The 20,655-nt window shown below is 29.5% G+C and overlaps 1 protein-coding gene across 2 annotated transcripts in view; it reads right to left on the reverse strand.

Annotated features, from left to right (window-relative positions):
- Positions 1-498: 498 nt before the first annotated feature.
- Positions 499-20,655, reverse strand: part of LOC145318371 (zwei Ig domain protein zig-8-like) — a 40,391-nt gene continuing 20,234 nt past the window's right edge. The window contains exons 2-10 of one of the 2 annotated variants that reach the window (XM_080159670.1): positions 15,060-15,174; positions 14,703-14,759; positions 12,949-13,019; positions 11,330-11,420; positions 10,776-10,877; positions 5,397-5,468; positions 4,926-5,017; positions 3,673-3,752; positions 499-2,572 (exon numbers count right to left, since the gene is read on the reverse strand). In XM_080159670.1, the coding sequence (XP_080015796.1) occupies positions 2,466-2,572; positions 3,673-3,752; positions 4,926-5,017; positions 5,397-5,468; positions 10,776-10,877; positions 11,330-11,420; positions 12,949-13,019; positions 14,703-14,759; positions 15,060-15,173 (786 nt within the window). In that variant the 5' untranslated portion in view covers position 15,174 and the 3' untranslated portion in view covers positions 499-2,465. The remainder of the gene's footprint in view (positions 2,573-3,672; positions 3,753-4,925; positions 5,018-5,396; positions 5,469-10,775; positions 10,878-11,329; positions 11,421-12,948; positions 13,020-14,702; positions 14,760-15,059; positions 15,175-20,655) is intronic. The other variant, XM_080159676.1, reaches the window with a different exon arrangement.

A 20,655-nucleotide genomic window follows, 5' to 3' on the forward strand; every position in this document is an offset into this window, starting at 1 on the left:
TATAGAAATATAAATAAATCTATATTATGCTGGGAGGGATGAGAACTTGGACTGTAAATTTGACTAGTACCCAAAGCTTCATATCCACGTTTTCTTATTCGTTGGCTCAAAAATTTAGATACTTTAATTGGATTTTGTTTGAATAGTTCCAAACTACTAGTGTCCAAACTTTTCAATAAAGGTGTAATTTTGTTTTCCATCATTTGGGATGTATATAAATTTATCGTCCATTGTTTATCCCTCAAGATTCCTGTTATTGTGCCACGTCAAGAATAGATGACCGGTCAAAAAGTTATTGGCCTCCCAAATAATAATAATAGAGACCATGCCAAATATTCACCTTATTGTACCAACTTACTATTATTATTACATTTTTTTATTAGTCAAGCAACTCTATAACTTGTAAACTTAACAAAAATATATACATACAATTTTGCAAAACTACAGACGAGCTTATAAATGTGAAATATAAAGAAGCTTAGATAAGGAAAAAATAAGTTATTACAAGGATATTTATTTATAAAATACATTTGAAATTACATTCATGTGTTTTATATAAGATAATCAATTAATTAAAGATACACAACAGTTTGATAATACTATATCTATTTTTGTGACTTTTTAAAACAGAATACAAAGAAAGGCCAAAATTTATGCCATTTAAAATCTTTAATCAAAAAGTTAGTTTTTTTTTGTTCGGATCTTTATTCAAAGATTCGCAATTTTAAAATAAGGATAGGGTTAAATTATTTTCCATTTACCTATTTTCCTTCCTAAACCCATTTAAAAATATTCTTTGTACTGTGTTTTTACACCTTTTTAACATTTTTAGAGTGTCCTAATATAAGTTTGATAATAATTCATTGTTTTGAATGAAGTATGAAGAGTTATCAAAATAATATCATTATGAACATGCTTAATGGTTAAAGTAAATGTAATAATGACAATGAAATACATTAATTATATTATTGTTCACCAACCGCCAACAAGCCGAGACTAAGCCACAAATTTGCAGCCAAAATAATATTTTCAAATTCATAAACGTAGGAATTACCATAATAAGAAGATATATAGACATACAGATAATTTTTGGCTCTACAAAACGTTGAAATAGCGGCTCAGTCGTATGTCGGTCCAAAATAAAATCCCTTTAACCATAAATGATTTCATGATAAATATATTTCCCAGATTCAAAAGTCGTCTAAATATTGGACGACTAAAATCTTTATTTTAAAACAATGTTACAACAAAATTATCACAAAGTTAGTTATTAAAGAATCATTTTTAAAATTTCCAAAACTAAACATATCACGAATCAAAGATAAAAATATTGGGTGGAATATTTAACCTTTAAAATATATCTTTCACAATCCTTTATCCATAAATAAAATAACATTTTTTTACAAGTAGATCAGTTGCAGGCAATTGTTTTTCAGAAGCAACATCCCTATGCCTATTAAGATGTGGCCTTGATTTAACCAATAAAAAAGTTCTGTGGGTTTGGTCAAAATATGTTCTGCCTAAATTATGTAACAGCGCGGCGGTGCAAAAAATTAGCATATTGTTAGTAACCTTTTTTGCGTTACATTTTAAAATAAATTTACATTGATGAATTATTTTTCAGTGTCAATATGTTAGTTCGAAATTTTGGAAGTTGTACAGTAAGACTCGAAAAAGTAATTTTTAGCGTCTGTAGCCCATATTTCTCAATAAATTATTAAAAAATGTATATGTTCTCTATAAATTTCCACATCAGAGGATATAAAAATATTTATTAATTAAATATTTTTATATCTTTTTATGTGGAAATCTATAGAGAACAAGGACATATGCATCTAATAATAATTCAGCGAGAAATATGGGCTGAAAACGCTAAAAAAATACTTTTTCGTGGGTCTTATTGTACGAATTTAAAGAAAAAAGGTAAAATATTTTAATCTTAATATTAATTTTTGTTTTGAAGTAGTATTTTTAGTTTTACCATTATTTAAAAGACCAATTTGTTTTTATCATTATATAATTTTTTTCTTTAAAATATCATCTATGATCCGAAAAGTATCTTTTTAACTAATTAGATTCCTTTTGTGTAAAAAAATTAATATCTTCAATCAGAGATTCTTTGAAAATATTTGATTTACAAAACATCAGGTTTGGATTATGAGCTTAAAAATGATAATGCTAAATTTTTCCAAAAAAAACAATGTCAATTCAATTTCGATTAGCAATTGATAACCCTCCCCGCACCCATATATTTACAAATGTTCCTATAGTTATCCTGTAAGACGTATAATGGGTATAGTAAAATACTCCTAGACCATTTTTCATGAAAAAATTAGCATTATATCGAAAAAAATTTAATTTACACACATTATTTACATAATATTATGATTAAATGAAATATTTCTGAATGAATCAAGATACATTATACAATATGCACAAATACAAAATAACTAACAGAGAAGAAATCAGCAGTAAATAATTGTAAATATTGGCAGAATGTTAATAAATAAAATGTTGTAGGACCAGCTGTTGTGTGAAAAAGCAGAATTAGTCAGGGGCTGGGGCTTATCACCTAAATAAATGATTATTCAAGATAGTTCACAAAAATTATACGGCTACTAATATAGCTAGATAGATGGCCGCAATAGCTAGTAAATATTTACAATTAAAATCTATTTTATAAATTATGCCTCAAGAGACCTTGAGGGGAGGGGACGCGAAGTTGACCCTCACTATTACATTCCACTTACCATAAAGTTTTTATTTCAGTCATGGAAGACAACACAATTTCATTTAACTCAAGCTATAGAACTTTCTCCTTATTTATTTATAAGATTTATTAGTTACTTGAATTCTTAGAAATATCAATAAATTAAAAGATGTTTCATCATCGTAATATTTCTGCGTTGGAAATACAAAATATTTAGCAGTTAGGGACAACAAGAATTTTACAATGTATTAAAAAAATAAATAGGATAAATACTTCTTGAGATTTGCAGGACTGTGGTCGAATCAAACCAACAGACAGTCAAAACAATTAATACTTTGGTATTTGGCAAGTTTTAAAGACTAACATTTAGTATGGAATTTACTACTTTAGACTTAATTTAAATGTAAACAAATTCATATTTAATATTTTAATCAGTAGACCGCAGCAAACCAATCCTTTATCAGAAAAAAATATTTTTTCTCTAGACACAAAGATATGGCTTGTTCGCCCAACTTATCAATTAAGAATGTTGAATATTCATAACATAAAAATATGAAATAAACATTCTATTATCCGCACAGTAACACACGGTTTGTTGGTCCCAACTGTTTAGTTAAGAATAGAGAATATTCATGAGTTAGGAAATTGAAACTGTCTAAGATATCAAACATAATATTTCTGTTCATTTCTTTTTACTATTGTTTCTTTTATTTCATTTCTGTTTTTTTTTAAAGATATTTTTTCATTTTCTATATCTCTCTATCTTTCTCTGTCTCTCTTTCTCTCCTACACTTTCTCTCCAAATCTGTCCTTATGACAATCTTCCGCTATTCTTATCTCTCCTACACTTTATAGACACAATTATTTTCATGAATACATTGTTTCAAAGTTTTAGATTAAATATATAGACTGACATGCCTTAACCATAGAGTAGCTCTGCTTATAAAAATTAGAAATCTTACCAAGGACAAAAACTTGAATAGAAGCGGCCAATCCACTTGGTGGTCTACAGGTATAGTTACCACTGTGTTCTAGTTTAGCACTAAAAAAAAAAAAATATTTACAACTAACTCCAAATACATGTATCAGTTTCAGATTGACAGATTATGTAAAAGTATAGCTTCGTTCCTAAAAAAAAATGCGTAGCAAATAATTATAGTAAACAGTGTATTATTCATGAAAACTTACCCAAAGAAAAAAACTTTTAGGGGATTTTTTTTGAAAACAAGTAAAAGTAATAAAAGTTACAATTTTTGTGTAAAGTTATAAATTCATGTTTGTGACCTTGTCTGTTGACTAGACGTCAGGGATGCTCAGATAGGTCAATGCAATATTTTGACAAATCTTTCCAAGAATTTAAAATTTAAACATTTTGAGTATTAATATGATTATTGTACATAAAAAAAAGAGCAACATGAATTAAAAGAACGCTTTGCACTTGTTCTCTTAATAAAAAATATTTTGTTATGTAGGTAACCAAATACCTTAAAGTATTAATTCCAATTATTATAATCTATAATAGAACAATTTTTGTAAGCAATAAAATACATAACCTTACATAAAAGCAGTTTTTAAAAAGTATTATATTTTTAAAAAGTTAATATAAGAACTATTTAATAATAACTTAAAGTAAAAACATCAAATGCTTTACTTTAGTCAAAGTGACATTAATCATATACTTTATGTTAAGTAAAACTAAATACACGAATGTTTATAACTTCAAGGTTTATACTTTAAGGATGTAATATGATGATTGTATTACCCATTCGTTGGCTTAACACTTTTGAATTGTAACGTAAATCTTGATTTATTAGTTCTAACCAGCAACAACCAAACTTTTCAACCAATAATTTTAATCGAAAAAAGAAACTTAGTATATCCTAGAAGATTTCGTCAATGGTCAAACATTTTAGTCTCAAAAATAGTGATGACTTCAGTGGTGTGCACAGGGTTTTGACAATCTCCTTAAACTAAAATCGAGGGGTGTAAGCCCCGGGTGGTTGTAGTTTTATGGACAGTGGGGTGTGAGCTTTTAGGGGCTCCTGTGGTGGGTGGAGGAGGGAGAAATCAACCTCCAACTTTTAATTGTATTTTTAAGAAAAAAAGTTTTGACACCCTTTTAAGACCCTTGTAAAAAAGAAAGTCCAGTAAGTCACACAGAAACAGATCCTATTACTTTTATAAAAAGATAATCCAGGTTCAAATTTATATTCACCTCTGAATATTGAGTTTAGAGCTGGTCTTTCTGCCATGAGTGGTTTGAACTGTCACTCCTCGGTTTATATCAAAGTTTATCATACGATCATTCTAAAATATAAAATTTCGGATAACAATGGTAAATCAATGCAAACACTGTGGGAAGCTTTAACTTAATGCTTAATAAAAAATCTATACAATAATCTGAACTAAATATCAAGTTTATGCTATTGAATTTTAAAAAAATAATTATATATTTTTTACGTAACATATAATCCAACTCAGTTAAAAGATACAAAAAATAGCAAGTAATTTTGTGAATAATAAGGTGTGTCCGTTAAAATCTCGCAAGAGTACTGGAAGGGCTCAATAAGAACAAGCTCAGTTTTAAGCTTTCAAAAAGAGGCCGAAAACTAATTTTCGATCAATTTTCCCATAAGTTATCACTGGAGTGAGTTGCAAGCTCTAGTATCAAATTAAAAGTTTATACCTGGTACCAGAACACATATTCTGGGTCCACAAGTGCGTTCTCAAGTATACAGATCAGAGATATCAACGAACCCTAAAATAAAATGCAATAAACTAGGCATATTTTACTCTACCAGCTACTTTTTCATACCAGCTACATAGAGCCGGAGATGGACCAACACAAAAGAAAAAAAATTATATTTAAATTTTATCTTAGTGGAAATCGAAGCAAAGCCGCAGAAAAGCAGCTCCACGTCGCTGTTCCGATTTATGTTGATGATGCATTTCTTTACCTAAAAATGAAAAAAATCTTCTGAATTTTACTAAAGATATTATGATGCTATTTGCATCTGAAAACCTATTATCCAGTATAAAAATAAGATTAAATTTTGAAAGGATGATTTTATCCCAATCCTCCAATAACATGATGACTTTCAACTTGACGATTGGAAATTTATCTTTTAACTTTTAGATTTGATATTGAAAATAATTTTAAATCTATTACACAAATTTAAAAGAAACATTAAGTTTGGACAAATTGATCTTACGAAAGGATGGCATATTTCTTTTTATATTGAATTAAATTAAAATTTTACAATTTACCAATAAAAAATCATTGTAGTATATTGTAATTGTTTTCATCTAATGTAAAATAACCTTATTGTTAAAATCTAAAAGCATTGTATAATATGTTATGAAACAAAAATTTAAAACAATTTGCGTGCGAGAGGAAAATCTATTTAGACATAAATACTTTTCTTAATTTCTTTATGTGTACTATCTTACTAGAGTGCATAAAATAATATGGTCTTTTTTGCTAACTTTTTTCTCTATTCCTTTAAGTGTTCAATAATTCTATAGTCATATTTGTATCCTCAAATGACATAATTCTAGCCATTTCAAGGAATTTTGAATCAATCTAACCTTTTCTCTCTACAATATTTTTCTGGATTGATTTATCTTGTAGAGCCAAATCAAGTATATAAATCTTTATTGAACTTTGCAATAGAAAAAAACCGCGGAGCGGCAGCCCGAGCCTTAAAATTATTGTGCTGTTAGAAAGTCATGGCTTTGTCAGTTGTTAGTGAATGTAGTTTTGATTTCAAGACAAAGATAACTCAATCAAAGTGTTATTAATGAGAATATTTTACCAGAATAGACAACAACTCAACAAGGTAAAAGCTTTTATATTGTGAATCGAACCCAATGGTTTTATCATTATTTACAGACTATAAATCTAGTTTAGTGGAAAACAGCTTCATTGTATTTTAATAATATCAGAGCATGCCACAGTTTTAGCAAATTAGAAAACAAACTAATAAAATAACATCTGTCCTAACATCAGACTAAGGTTCTCTATAAGTACTAAAAAGCACATTTTATTATTCTGATTTCAATCTTAAATATACCCAACTGGATGAGACATAATTTTAATTCTTATTTAGTACAAGTTTATTCTTTTCTGTACAGTTCTTTTTTTACTGCTTTGCCTATCTATCAACAATTTATATCTTCTTTCTTCCAAGATAGAAATTGTATAGCACATACACTTTCTCAAACATGGATAAAAATATTTTCTTTTGTATATAAAAGAAACCCAAGAAGTAGGTATTGAAGAAAAAGATAGAGATTCTACATTAACAACAGAGCTATATTTGCTTAGAAATCAATCAAAGACGCAGGATAAAAATCCACAATTTTTAACATCAAAAGAATAAAATTATGTTTTTAGATTATAAGTTATAGGGCCTCAAAAAAGGTCTTTAGATAAAAAAAAATAAACACGATGCCACGGAATTGTATAAATAAAACTCACAATAAGCTTCAAAAAGCTCAATTGATTTTAATGTTTTAAATTCTCCTTAAAATTAAAGAACTTCTTTATATTCAAGTTATTAATCCTTCTTTAATGAAAATATATACATGGACAGACATAGATATTACAGATGACAGGCTTCTAATCCGTCTAACTTTACAAAACTCTGTTAGCTAGAGAGTGAAGAAAATTATTGTGCGCTATTGATAATACAATTACGGGGCTTTCATACCATACAGGGATATACACAACCACAGATACACATCTTCTTCTCAGGCTAAAGTACGTAATAAAAAAATGAGTCTTGCAATGGTGGCTTCTTTTAGATTACCTAACCCCTTTTCATCTTCTTTATATTAAACCCCTTTTAACTTGTCACTTATCGTAATAGTTAAAGGTTATGATCATGCAATTCGATTAAAATCGTTAGATAAACAGTCTTTCAAACAGCTTGACAAAAACTATTATCATTATTAACACATGATATACTTTAGATATCTATATCTATTGTAATGTTTATTGCATGTTAAGATATTTAGAATTTAGTTAGTCTAAAAATTAATCAAGTTTCAAATTTTTATACTTGATTGCAAACACTATTTCATATGGTGATTGATTAGTAAACATAAAAAATACTAGGGAAAAAATTTTCCTTGAATTTTTCTTGTCAATGCTCTAATTGTTATTTCTCGTATCGTATTATAAACAGCTTTCCGCTGATATATAAATGTACAATTATAAGATTAAAACCAGTTTTGTTAGACCCGATATGCCGAAGGCACGGGCTAACACGGCAGGTTTTAATAGTAAGATTGTACATTTTTATATTCATAGAAAACTAGATATAATACGATGCTAGACATAATTTTTCAGTAGGGCTGTGAACCTGTTCTAATCCACCGAATATTAATCGGTTTCGAATGATTACGAGAAATGTTATTTATAGTTTTACTATTATTCTGTTATTGAATAAACGTGTCTCTCCAACCATGTTGTAGTTTGGTAGTATACAATATGCATAATTTATTAATCAATACAGTTCCTTAATTAACAAAAAAAGAGATATTGGGATAAACAAGAAATATGCGTATCAAGTTATTTTCAACATAAACGTGTGGACGTTCTATAAGTTGATAAAGTCGGCTAGAGCAAACTCACGGAAGTAAATAATTAATATTATTTGTGCATTTAATTACTCTGATAGCTGGTAGATGATAATCCAAATTTGTATTGTTAATGACGGTTAAATAGGTAAATTTTCTCCAACCGCATTTCAGACTTGATCCGAATATTTTTATAAAATGAAAAAGACATACATACATAATATAAAGGTTACTCTACCAAGGTCAAGGATAACAAATAATACCATATTAAAAAACTAGTGTGATTTTTTGTCAATTATTTGTTATACACAGCTTACCATCCCTCCCACCAAAGAAAGGGGTAAATAATTTCCAAATTTTTTATATGAATATACTCTAACATTCACTTTTTATGTCTGTCCTTACGGCTAGGGGGGGGGGGGTTAGAAATGATTTTTTAAAACATATATATTTCAAAATTATACAATACATATTTTAAACAAAATATTCAAAAATCTATTTTATAATAATTTATGGTTTAAGTATAACCCTACCATTAATTCTAATCTAGTTTGCTTATGTAAGCTATACAATATATATAATACAGTAACCTCCTCTTAAAAGAAAAATTTGGCTTCCTTTGCTTTTAAAGTTTGATAGATTATATTTTCAACGGATTTATCCAACAGTACATATATAATATATATGCAGATATATTAATATGGGTGGCTAACAAAATTTCATAAATAAAATCGATTACGACCAATAGTAGAATCGCTTCGTTGTAAAAGGCAAACACAGATTAATAATCAACTCTTTTTAAAGAATTGAGTTCCTTCGCGTTTTTAAATTCTTCTCGGCAATGTTCCACGAATAGGAAAATGAATTTTAAAAAGAAAAAAGTAAAAGGGTAAATATACCCTCCCCCAAAATAGTTAAAAACATTCCCTTGAACTACAGGAAGATTCAATATAAAGGAAAACCATATAGGTTCAGCGTTTTGCGAGATCCTTGGCTACAGACAAACAAAGCTTACTCACTGTGGGCTAGAATTGAATCAAGACAAAAGTAAGTGCCGAGCCAGGGGACCTATGTATGGTGAAAATAGACATAAAACCATGATGATTCCAGGTAAAACCAAAATATTTCAGCGGGGGCTTTTTGAAAAAATTAGATTTGAAAATTTCAAGTTCAATTTTCACCCGCTAGGAGTTGCCGCATAATCATGACAAGAAAAGCAAATATTATTTATTTTAAATTTTGAACAACTTTGCTTTTATAAAGTTCTTCATAAAACCACTCCTGAAGGGAGTTAATAAATGGCCATTTTTATCACTTGCTTTGCAAAGGTCACGAAAATTCAGCCTAAAATAAATCATACATAGAGAGGTTTTAAGAAGGACTTCATAAAAGCAAAGTTGTTCAAAATTTAAAATAAATAATATTTGCTTTTCTTGTCATGATTATGCGGCAACTCCTGGCGGGTGAAAATTGAACTTGAAATTTTCAAATCTAATTTTCTCAAAAAGCCCCCGCTGAAATATTTTGGTTTTACCTGGAATCATCATGGTTTTATGTCTATTTTCACCAAACATAGGTCCCAGGGCTCGGCACTTACTTTTGTCTTGATTCAATTCTAGCCCACAGTGTACTGCTTCATAGGATGGTTTCGATAAAATTTTGTTTCAAAACTCAGGTGCCACCCTGTATTTGTAAGCCTACATTTGCAAGGGCGGATGGGAATTTCATGTTCGCGAAGAGCAAAAACCAGAAAACATAAGAATATATTTCAATTTGCCGCACCCCTTGCTACAAAATTTCCCGTTACTCTCTCTCTCTTTCTTTCTCTCTCTCTCCTTCTCCTTCTATCTATCCATATATGTTTTCTATCTTTCTTTAAGATTTATGCAACGGGGTCAGCCCAGGATTTTCATGTTAAGTTAAATTCATTACTTTTGCTGACCTCAAAACAACACAGTTTTTTTTATACACACAAGAAATAACATAGAAAATTTACATAGTATTAGTTTTTATTGAAAAAAGCTGTACTAGATTCGTCTAAGGGTACTTGATAATCTTCATTTCATCTTTTTAAAAATAGTATAGTATTTTTTAGGTAAAATGTAGTCTTTCATATATTTTAATGAAAAATAATTTGGTTTGGCCTTCTTTTTCTGCCACAGATAGGGTCTTTTTTATCTTTTGTATAATTTTTTAAATCAAAAGGTTGGTTGAAAACCTAGCTCGTCAATTGTTTATTAAAAACATTTAAAGTAGTAAGGTATATTTTTCTATAGCTTAAGACTGCAATTCAACTACTGTACCAATTGAATTTTCCATTTATTTGATGACCTTCCAATAGGATCTATGGTGATTTTCGCCTATTTCATCTTTTAAAGTCTTATGTACAGCTTAGATGATGTATATTCGTACATATTATTAAGTTAAATACTAAAATTAAGTTTAACCCCTAAAGTACTCTATGGACTAATAGTAAGCTAACCTGCTGTATATGATATTCTTCTTTTCCAAGTATAATAGCTTCTGGCGTGACTACATCTAGTTGAACTTTTCGTTGTATTGTATGCCCTTCCTCGGTTGTTACCTACACATTTGTAAATATAAAATAAGAGTAAGGGGTGTACCCACATATGTCTGTGTTACTATTCTGAGTTTAACTTTTCGATAAATTGTTTGTCCATCCACTTTTGGCATTGACCATTTTTAAATATTTTTAATGTCTGTTTGTAAATGGCTTTTAACATATATTTAAACTGTTCCCTAGTGAAGCAAATACTAATAAAAAAAATAGAAGAAAAAATCCAATAATTAATATTCTGAATCTTACTTATCCTAACCTAAATAACGTCCTATCTAACAAGTAACCAGAATTCTATGGTTACACTACTTTACCTAACCTAAAAAGAATCTTACACTTATTTCTCTTCTTCCTCTACTAATCCTAAAAATGACATACTGCCCCACATCAAACAAGAATTTGTACTCCATTCTAACTTTACTGAACTCTACTTAACCTATCCTAAAATAACATCCTACCTGACACTCATAGAGGCCAGAATCACGTTGCTGAACATATTTAATCTGGAGCACCCAATCATTTTCATCCTTCTGGTAATTCACTGATATCCTATAAATGGAATCGGAATTTAGACAACAAACATACTTTGAGGGTTAAGTAGGTATGCTTAAAAATGTTGAGTTTTTTTTCTGAACTAACTATTAATTTGGGTTTGAGTTTCTGATGCATTGGCGTGCGGTAGAGGGGATGTAGAGGGGTGTCAACAACCCTCTTAAAATTGAAAATTAGAAGGCCGTCTTTAACCTTTTATCACGCCCTAATGGTGGCTGGTTAATCGCTGTGCACGCCACTTGTCACTGAAGTACCCAACTTAAATTATGTGTGTATCAATTTATAAACAGGACAATTTTTGAATGCAAACGACGGTCAAATCTAGGCCATGTATTACACAAAATATTGGAATTCACATTGAATCTCTGTTTGGCTAGATACCTTATATTATCTTGATCTTTTTATACATTTTGTACCTTGTAATACGATAAAAAAAGAATGCTCAATTATGATAAAATTAAAAAAAACATATAAATACAAAAAAAGTTTTTTACATCCTAGCATTTTAATTTAAAAACATCTCAGCTAGACTTAATGTCTGAAAGCTAAAATTAAAGTAGTGGTGTCTTTTAATATAGTCCAATCTTTGATAATGAGCACATATTTTCAATGGTTGGGAAGGAGCGGATTTTCTTTCATTTATTTCATTACCCTGTCCCTGAATCCTTGAAGGAATATTTAGAGCAACCCAATTGATATGTAAATTTGTGTACTATACAAACTTATATATTCTATACTGTTCTTCAAATTTAAATGGATAGGTAATATGCTTGGTTTTTTGGTTATATTTAAATCCTTCTGGCTTGGCCATAGATAATGATAAGGGGTTCATTCAACCATTTGATATTTTATATAAAAAGAAAAAGACTTTCTTTTTTTGTGTGTGTGAGAGGGGGGAGGGGTTAAAGACAAAATTCTTTCGGTAGGTTGACTAAAATCTCCCAGATAAATATAAAATTTACCCAGGATATATAGACTTAAAAACTAAAGTAGACAGATACACAAACTGACTATTGCCTTTATTTCTGATCTTGTTCTATGCATTGCATATGTTATGTTATGTTATATACATGTTATTATGCGTTCTCTATGTAATACAACTTTATACAAGTGATTGCACCATCATTCATATTAAACAATATAAAGTTTGCCTGTTCATAAAATAATCAAATCTTATTGTTAATTTGGTCTTTTTAGTCATGTAGCAACGGGAAATGCCCAAATTGCAACTTTGCCTAATATACATAAGCAACCAGACCCCTTCTTTTACCCCCGTCAGAAATTTTAGAAATATGTTATATTACCCCTAACAAACCTTTGAAACCTCTCATTTTACCCACCTCAAAAAAATTGGACGCCTTTAGATCAAGGGTTTGCTGTAGGTGTTTTTATTCTTGTTAAGGACACTCAAGTAGCATGTACTCTAACAGCGGTATTCAACATTTCTTAGTATTTCAGTGAGGGAGGTAGGATTCTTATAATAGAAATGTTACGCATCAAAAATCTAATCTGAAATAAGACCCACCTATCATCACTTGAAAATGTAGCTTCTCCATTGCTTAGAATATGCCAGTCTCGCCGCCTTACCCACGATATCTAGCAGAGATATATTGTTAGATGGATAGTCGGGTAGATAATTAGATATTCAGTTAGATAGTGGTTTGATAGTTTGTTAGATAGATATTTAAATAGTTAGCTAGATATAAATTTAGATGGATAGTTAAATGGAAAGATAATGAGATATAAGTAAAGTTAGATAGATTATTTGATAGATAGATAGAAAGATTGTCAGATAGACGGATAGTTATATATACAGTTTGATAATCATCTCGCATGAAGCGAGAAATCATGAACTTAAAAGCTTTCTTAAGAAATGGAATAATGTATTTTAACCATTTGTCATAAGATATTATATTGTCTGTGCCGTATAATCCATAAGCAGTAACGTGAAAGGAAGGGGGGGGGGGGGATTTTTATAGGGTTTAAAGAAAGAAAAAAAATATATATATGTAGCAAAGCTAAAAAAATATGGATAAATATCCGGAAAAAGTGAACTATAGAGCACTTTCATATAAAAACTAAACATTTAACTAACTAAAAAATCACAAAACCTTGTAAGATTTATAACGTGAAAATCTAGGAATCGATCTAGCACCTCAACCAATAAGCAAATATTAATGAAACTTTGTGGGGATATGAAAACTGTTAACATATATCCCTGCAAATATAAGCTGTCTATCTCGAATAGTAAGTAGAGAAAATCATGAAAACTTAAAAATTTAGGAGTCGAACTAGCACCCCAACCAATAGGTAAAACTTGATATAAGTATGAAGAATATTAGGATATTTAATCCCTAAAAATTTCAGTCATCTATTTTGAATAGGAGTTGAGAAAATCATGAAAACTTAAAAATGTAGGAATCGATCTAGCACCCCAATTAATTGACAAATCTTCATAAAAGTTGGTGAAAAATTGAAGAATATTAACATATTTAATTTCTAAAAAAATTCAGCCTTCTATCTTTTATAGGAGCCGAGAAAATCACGTTTCCCCCACTTCGTGACTGACAGACAAACGGACAGACGGACGGACATTTTGAATTATAGAGTAGCTTCGCCACTAAAAAAGGGTAATTAATTGGTGGCTATGGGGGGATTGTTTTGGGGACGCCATGGACATCCATAAACCTTACTTATATAAACATCTCCTCATTTAAAAGTTCTGTGCACGCTCCTGAATTCAACGTACTGTGTGAAGAAAAAAAAATTTGTACATTTTATTTTCTTTCTTTTTTCTCCAGTTCAAAGACAATTTAAAATATTCAGAAAATGCAAATTTTTACCAATAACCATCTCAGGTTTAACCTTAATTGTTGGAGAATGACAGATATTTTTTATGTAAATTGGAATAACCTTGTTTCAATATAAGTTTAAATACAACATTTACTTTATGATATTTTTATCTAGTATATTTTCGTTTGAATTTTAATTAAAAATATGATAGATTCTAAGGATATAATTTTGTTTGTAACTATTGTTTAAAGAATATCTATAATTCAAATTAGACTTGTGTCTATCCGTCTGTCTGTTTAATTTTTGTAAAATTTAGAAACTATGCAAAGCCCTCAGAGGATACGGGCGGAGCCATTAACGCCTAGGAAAGTAGCATTTCTGTTATTTATTTTGATTGTGTGTCTGTAAGGACTTTCATTTCTATCCTGTCCCAAAAGACTCATTGCTAAAATACTCTACGGTTGATGGTCTTTTTAGGATATATACCTGGTTTTCATCAGTAAATCCAAGAACAGGACAATGAAGAAATGCCGGAGAATCAACCTAAAAAAATAAAATAAAAAACAAAGAGCAAAAATGATTTAAATAAGCAAAGTTGTCTAGGGAAATGTAAAGTAAAAGTTTAAATGTATAAAATGTCTAGTTCTTACTGCAAGCCATTATAAGGCTTAAAGAAAACAGGGTAGTTTTATAATCACATTAGATGCAAGGCTGAACTCTAGAAATTATTTAAGAACAATATAATTTTTACATTTATTTTTGGTAAAATTATATCCTGTGCCAAAGTATACAGCTTGACTTGGCATTCCTACGACATGAAAAATAGGGCAATTCAATCATTACCTGTACTTTTGTGACATTAGGTGCTGGACCAAACTCCAGAGGAGAGCTGGATGAATAGCTACCCACGTAGGTCAGGCATAACACATACGCCACATAGGCGTACCGTAAACTCATCCTGAAATAAAACAATAATGTTAATCGTCTCAGGGATATGTCAATCAAAGATTAGTAATGGTATCGTGTTCATGATCTAAGGAAATGATCCTTACTAACAATAAATTTCGCAACACAAAATGTTATTTCCCCAGTACCTTGAGGGAAAAGACAGTGGGCGATAAATTGATATACATCCCCATTAGTGTTAGAAAAATAAACCTTTTTGTAGATTTGTGGTTGAAAAACTTTGAATTTAATATTTTTGAATCATATAATAAATTCAATAAAAGTACCCAAAGTTTTGAAGCGAAGCAATAAGATAACCTATTTATAAAATTTAGTTTCACCGCCCTCCCTGGTTTCTTGCCATTTACTTTGCTTTTTTTATTTAGAATAATTTCGTATTATGGCCTGTTATTGACATGAAACATTTTTCAGATATGACAACAGGCTGAGGTGATAGCAATCCACAACTCATAATAATAAGTTAAAATTGAGGAAAAGAAAACCGATGAATAAAACTTTTTGCAAGTAGTTATGTCATTAAAAACAAATCAAAGGGTTGTTTATTGCTTTATATCTTTTATTTTTTTATTTTTGTGTACCTTTTCTACATATCCTGAGCTAAAGTCATAAAAAATAAAGAAGGAAGATATACACATATACATAATTTAGTATATAATTATATGAATAATAAAACTTAATATTAAAAGTAATATGTTATGTATATTAGTTTAAGTTGATTGATATTACATTATTTACAAGGAAATCTTTTTTTGGTCTTGCAAAAAATGTGAAAGATAGGAAAAGTACATAAACAATACACATTAATATTTTAATTTGTTTCTAGTGACAGGTACCCAGCATCCCGAGAATGTACAGTATACTAATTTAATAAGTTATTATTAAAAATTTCTGTTAAACAGACAAAATAGAACATGCACTGTACAAAATCTGAACACGAATTTACCTTTCATCGTCCTCTATATATGAATGCTCTATATCTGATAATATCAGGGGCTTTAGGGATAAATAATTGGCTTATGAATTTACCTTACTTCAAATAAAAAAAGGTATTTTAAAAACTTGCACTTACTTTTAGTTGGAGATAACATATTTTCTGACGAAGAGAAAGAATTCGTCTTTTACTGTCAATCTAACAATTGTTTGCAAATTTATTACTAGTTCATTGATCTATCCCTGTATTTTCGAATATCAATAAGTCAGACAACTCAATTGTGTGTTAAGAATTAGAACAGTCTTCACTGGACAATTGTTAATAGACTGATAAGAATCATTTTTCTGCCTAGATGTAGAAATACTAAGGTCTAACTTTCATATTTTTAATTAAAGTACCTACCCAGATTTATCTTTTATATATCATGCTTAATTTATGCTTTTTGATGGATATAATATAATATTATAATGGAAAATTTCATTTCAACTTTTACTCAACAACATCCAAGAGTGAAGGTGGAAAGATAGGGTTACTTGTAAGGATCTAAAACTAGCACTCTAAAATAGTCTATTAAAACAAGAGTATAGATATGCCTTAAAGTATTGTTACCACGTAGGAAGCACTTTGCTTGAATACATAAGAGTTTGGATTAGTAACAAGAATAAAAATATCTAAAGCATCATATCTAATCAGTAATCATGTATAACTAAGAGTTTAACTATGGGTACATTTAATTTTATAAAAACATTTTTATACTTTAATGACTTAGACATTTAATTTGAACATAAAATAATTTTTTTTCTAAACGTAAAACATTAAACTAATTTAAGAAAAACAGATGCAAATCATTATACAAATTCAGGCTATTTATCCAATCATCTGAAGGCAGAAGTTAGTTCAACGATAACCTAGGCTACAAAAGAAAACATTTATTGTTAAAATCTTTGGTTCCTATGAAAATCATGTTCTGACATTTTCAGGCGCAACTAAACTTGTTTTAGTGCGATATTGCAATTTTGTTTTAAAGCAAATCTACTATTCAAAAAAAAATTATCTTTATTTGTAAAAACGCAGTGTCATTTGTCTTGAAACACACACATAACTCAAACAATGGATTCTTGAATTTTATTCAGAGATCTTAAGAAGTAAGACATTGGACGATAAATTCATTTTCATCCCTAATCATGAATAATGATGTACAAAATTACCCATTAGATTAAAGTAGATTAAAGTAAGAGACCACCGTTTTTCGGTTCCATGGACCCATACAAATGAAGAATAAGCTTAAAAGTCCACCTTTTCTGTTTTACTTAATTCCAAATAATTCAACACAAAAATGTGCTCTTTTAAAAATTAATAACCTAAAATTGGGATCCATCCAAATTTAAAATCACTGTAGTATAATTTGCGGAAAATAATATATTTTTGTGTACCAAAAGTGGAAACCATAAATGTTTACAACATCTGCAACAAACAAATTTTTATTTCATTCGTAACAAATTTACTTATTGACCACCAGAAGAGACAGGGATGTGTTAACAGGGGAAAAGGGTTATTTTTTAGAACTAAGCTACTTTCTTTCTGTTAAATATAAATAAACTTTTTCTCAAATTTTAATTTTGAAGTTTTTTATTTTTTTTAACTACTTTTATTTTGTCTGGAAATAAAGATTTAAAAACGAGTGGATGTAGAGGTGTTAAGGCAAAAGAGAAGGTACTTTCACACAACGTATCCTGTGGAGCTCTAACACCCATTCTTTTAATTCTAAAATTTTTGTGTTCATTACTTATAGTCACGTTGTGTTAGGTTAAATTAAGTACTGACTAGTCCCGCATGGTAAGGGCAACGCAGGTTTAGGCCCAGCAGGGTTAAGGCCCCAGAAGGGGTTAGATACAGGGGTAAAATCCCTCCCTTTCATGTCTTAAGTTTAATTTATTTTAATAAAAAGGGGGGAGGGGGTGATGTGACTGCTAAACCGGCACTGTGAAAGCCCAAAAGAAAAACAAAAAATTATTATTGCCAGATTCTAAGTCATTAAATTGTTGAGAATATGTTCCTGTACCTGTATACAGGGAAAATAAAGTTTGGACAAGGAAAAGTGATTATCCACGGATATGGCACTTGAAGAAAAATAATACACCAATAAAATGTAAGAAAAGGTTAAATCAAAAATTGAAATAAGGTTTCGATGTAAAAAAAAAATCAAGACATTTGTCTTGGCTAATTTATTTTTTCTAAAAAAAATCATTGATTCCCTAGTTCTTGTGATTATACAAGTATTTTTTTGTCTGATTTGTTTCCAAAGTTTGTATTGATTTATACAATTTTGGATAATGCCTTATATAATTTTCAAAACTAATCAAAAGTTATTTTCTTTTTCCATAACAATCTTTAAATCAAGTACATTTATCTATAAATATGTACATTTAAAATCATTAGAATAACTGTGTAATATTATTGTTTCTTTTAAAACTAAATTAAATTTATTTTATAGTTTAACAAAATGTTAATACTGCCTCTAATTAGCACAGCAAAGTTAATCAGCAACACAGACGGATATAATTACACAGGCATTCAAGAGTTATAAATTATATGTGCTTGTATAAATGAAATGTATCTTTAATATCTACCATTTCACCTTTTGCTAGATTTCTCAATTAGTTAATAAATTGCGTGGCCGAGAAAAATCAATTACAAGATCTGTACAAATTGTACTCCATTTCAAGAAGAAAAGCTAATCAAGATCAAGTAAAAAATCTTTGAATTCTGAACAACTGTTTTAGGATTCACGACAACATACAAACACTCAGATTTGGATTTAACAAACTGTATAATTCCAGCAAATAATTCTTGTTGATTTATTTGGCATATTGGGCGCACAAAAATACTCATTTTTTACTTTCATATTTAATCAAAGCTGCATTTAGCCTTCCTAAGAAGTGTGCCTACATGAAAATGTTGAATTATAATTAAAAAAACAAAAATTAGGTTTTAAATAAAAGTTATTTATCACATTTATTGTTTTTTGTTCTGTCCTTTTTTTTATTCATTCTATATTCTGAATTTAACGGACAAGTGATTGCTTTAAAACAAACCTACTGATTTAATGCATTACTATAATATGATATTTGTTTATGTGGTCATATTGCAGAAACTCCGCAAAAAGGGGTGGATGCATTTTAAAATGAGATAGGAATGTATTTCTGTATCTAGGCTTATTTGCAAAAATTATAAAATCAAATATAGAGGGAAAAGTAGTTTTCTTTAGGTAACATACACAATTATATATATATTTTTTACTTCTAGTTATCCTTAATTTTAAACAATTTATGCAATGGCAGTTATCAGGGCTAGGTAGCCGCATCCTTAGCCACTAAAGACTCAATCAGCCGCATGACTTTCACAGCAACTCATTAAGCCTCACTGCATCATCGCAATTGTGAAAGAAATAATAAGCCACTTGAAGCCTTAACCATCATCATCCACCGAATATAAAATTCAGTCACACGAATCCCCGGCAACTCAACGGTTCACTTACCTCAACTAAAACCCTCATTTAGCCACAGCAGCTTGATAAATCGGCTTTTAAGCAGCTATATACGCTGAAATAGTCAATAAACTAGTTTAGGCAACATTTAATAAGCAGCAGCAGCATCTTAGAGGAAGATTCAGCCGCCCCAAGCAGCTGCCACCTTAAGCCACCCTTATAGCAACTCCCAGCCTCAGCAACCCTCATCCACAACCAAGGTGGGGGCGCGACTGTCAACCCCTAGCAGTAAAAACATATTATTTGTCTTTAGATATATTTTGCATTTGTAGCTTCAGGGAAATTGGTATTATTTTACATCTACTTATCAGTATACCTCTGATACTTTTGTGTAGCATATTGTAATAATGAAAAGTTTCTTCTGGACCAAATTATAAATAAACAATATTGATATAATTATCCAATTTTCATTATTCTGAGTTGTACCTCCTTTCAGAAAGAATGGAAAAAGTAAGTTTTTCCAGGAACAATGTTGGACAAAAGCAAAGTTAACGAAAAAATAACAAAACAACAACTTAAATTAGAGGTATTCGATTTTGTGAAATCTAATAAACAAATATTATACAAATATCAAAAGTCATTTGATTAACCTGTACTTAATCTAAATTTAGAATAAAAGAAAATTAAAAGGAAAAGAAGTGATCATTCAAAAACACTGAAATGGGAAAGAATTTATGATATACATAGATGGAAAATAATTACACAGGGAAAGCTACAGGAATATCTTTAAAACAGATTATTATTTTAATTTCTTGATAAAATGCCAACCCAATGATCCCTGATATTGTCTATACATATGTGTGATAATGAGATTAAGTAAGATTATCACTAGAATCTGTTATTTGTAAGGTGGAACACTCGTCAACTTACTCCCATTATCCTTATATAAAAGTTACAGAATGTAATTTTTGTTTGCTAGTGTCTATTGTAGCTAACCTCTGAACCGATTTTGATCTCCATGGAAGGTTTATAACTATGTATATCACCCCAAGAAA

This window comes from Acartia tonsa, chromosome 1 (genome assembly GCF_053477335.1).
Source record: "Acartia tonsa isolate MP-2025a chromosome 1, ASM5347733v1, whole genome shotgun sequence".
Classification (NCBI taxonomy): domain Eukaryota; kingdom Metazoa; phylum Arthropoda; class Copepoda; order Calanoida; family Acartiidae; genus Acartia; species Acartia tonsa.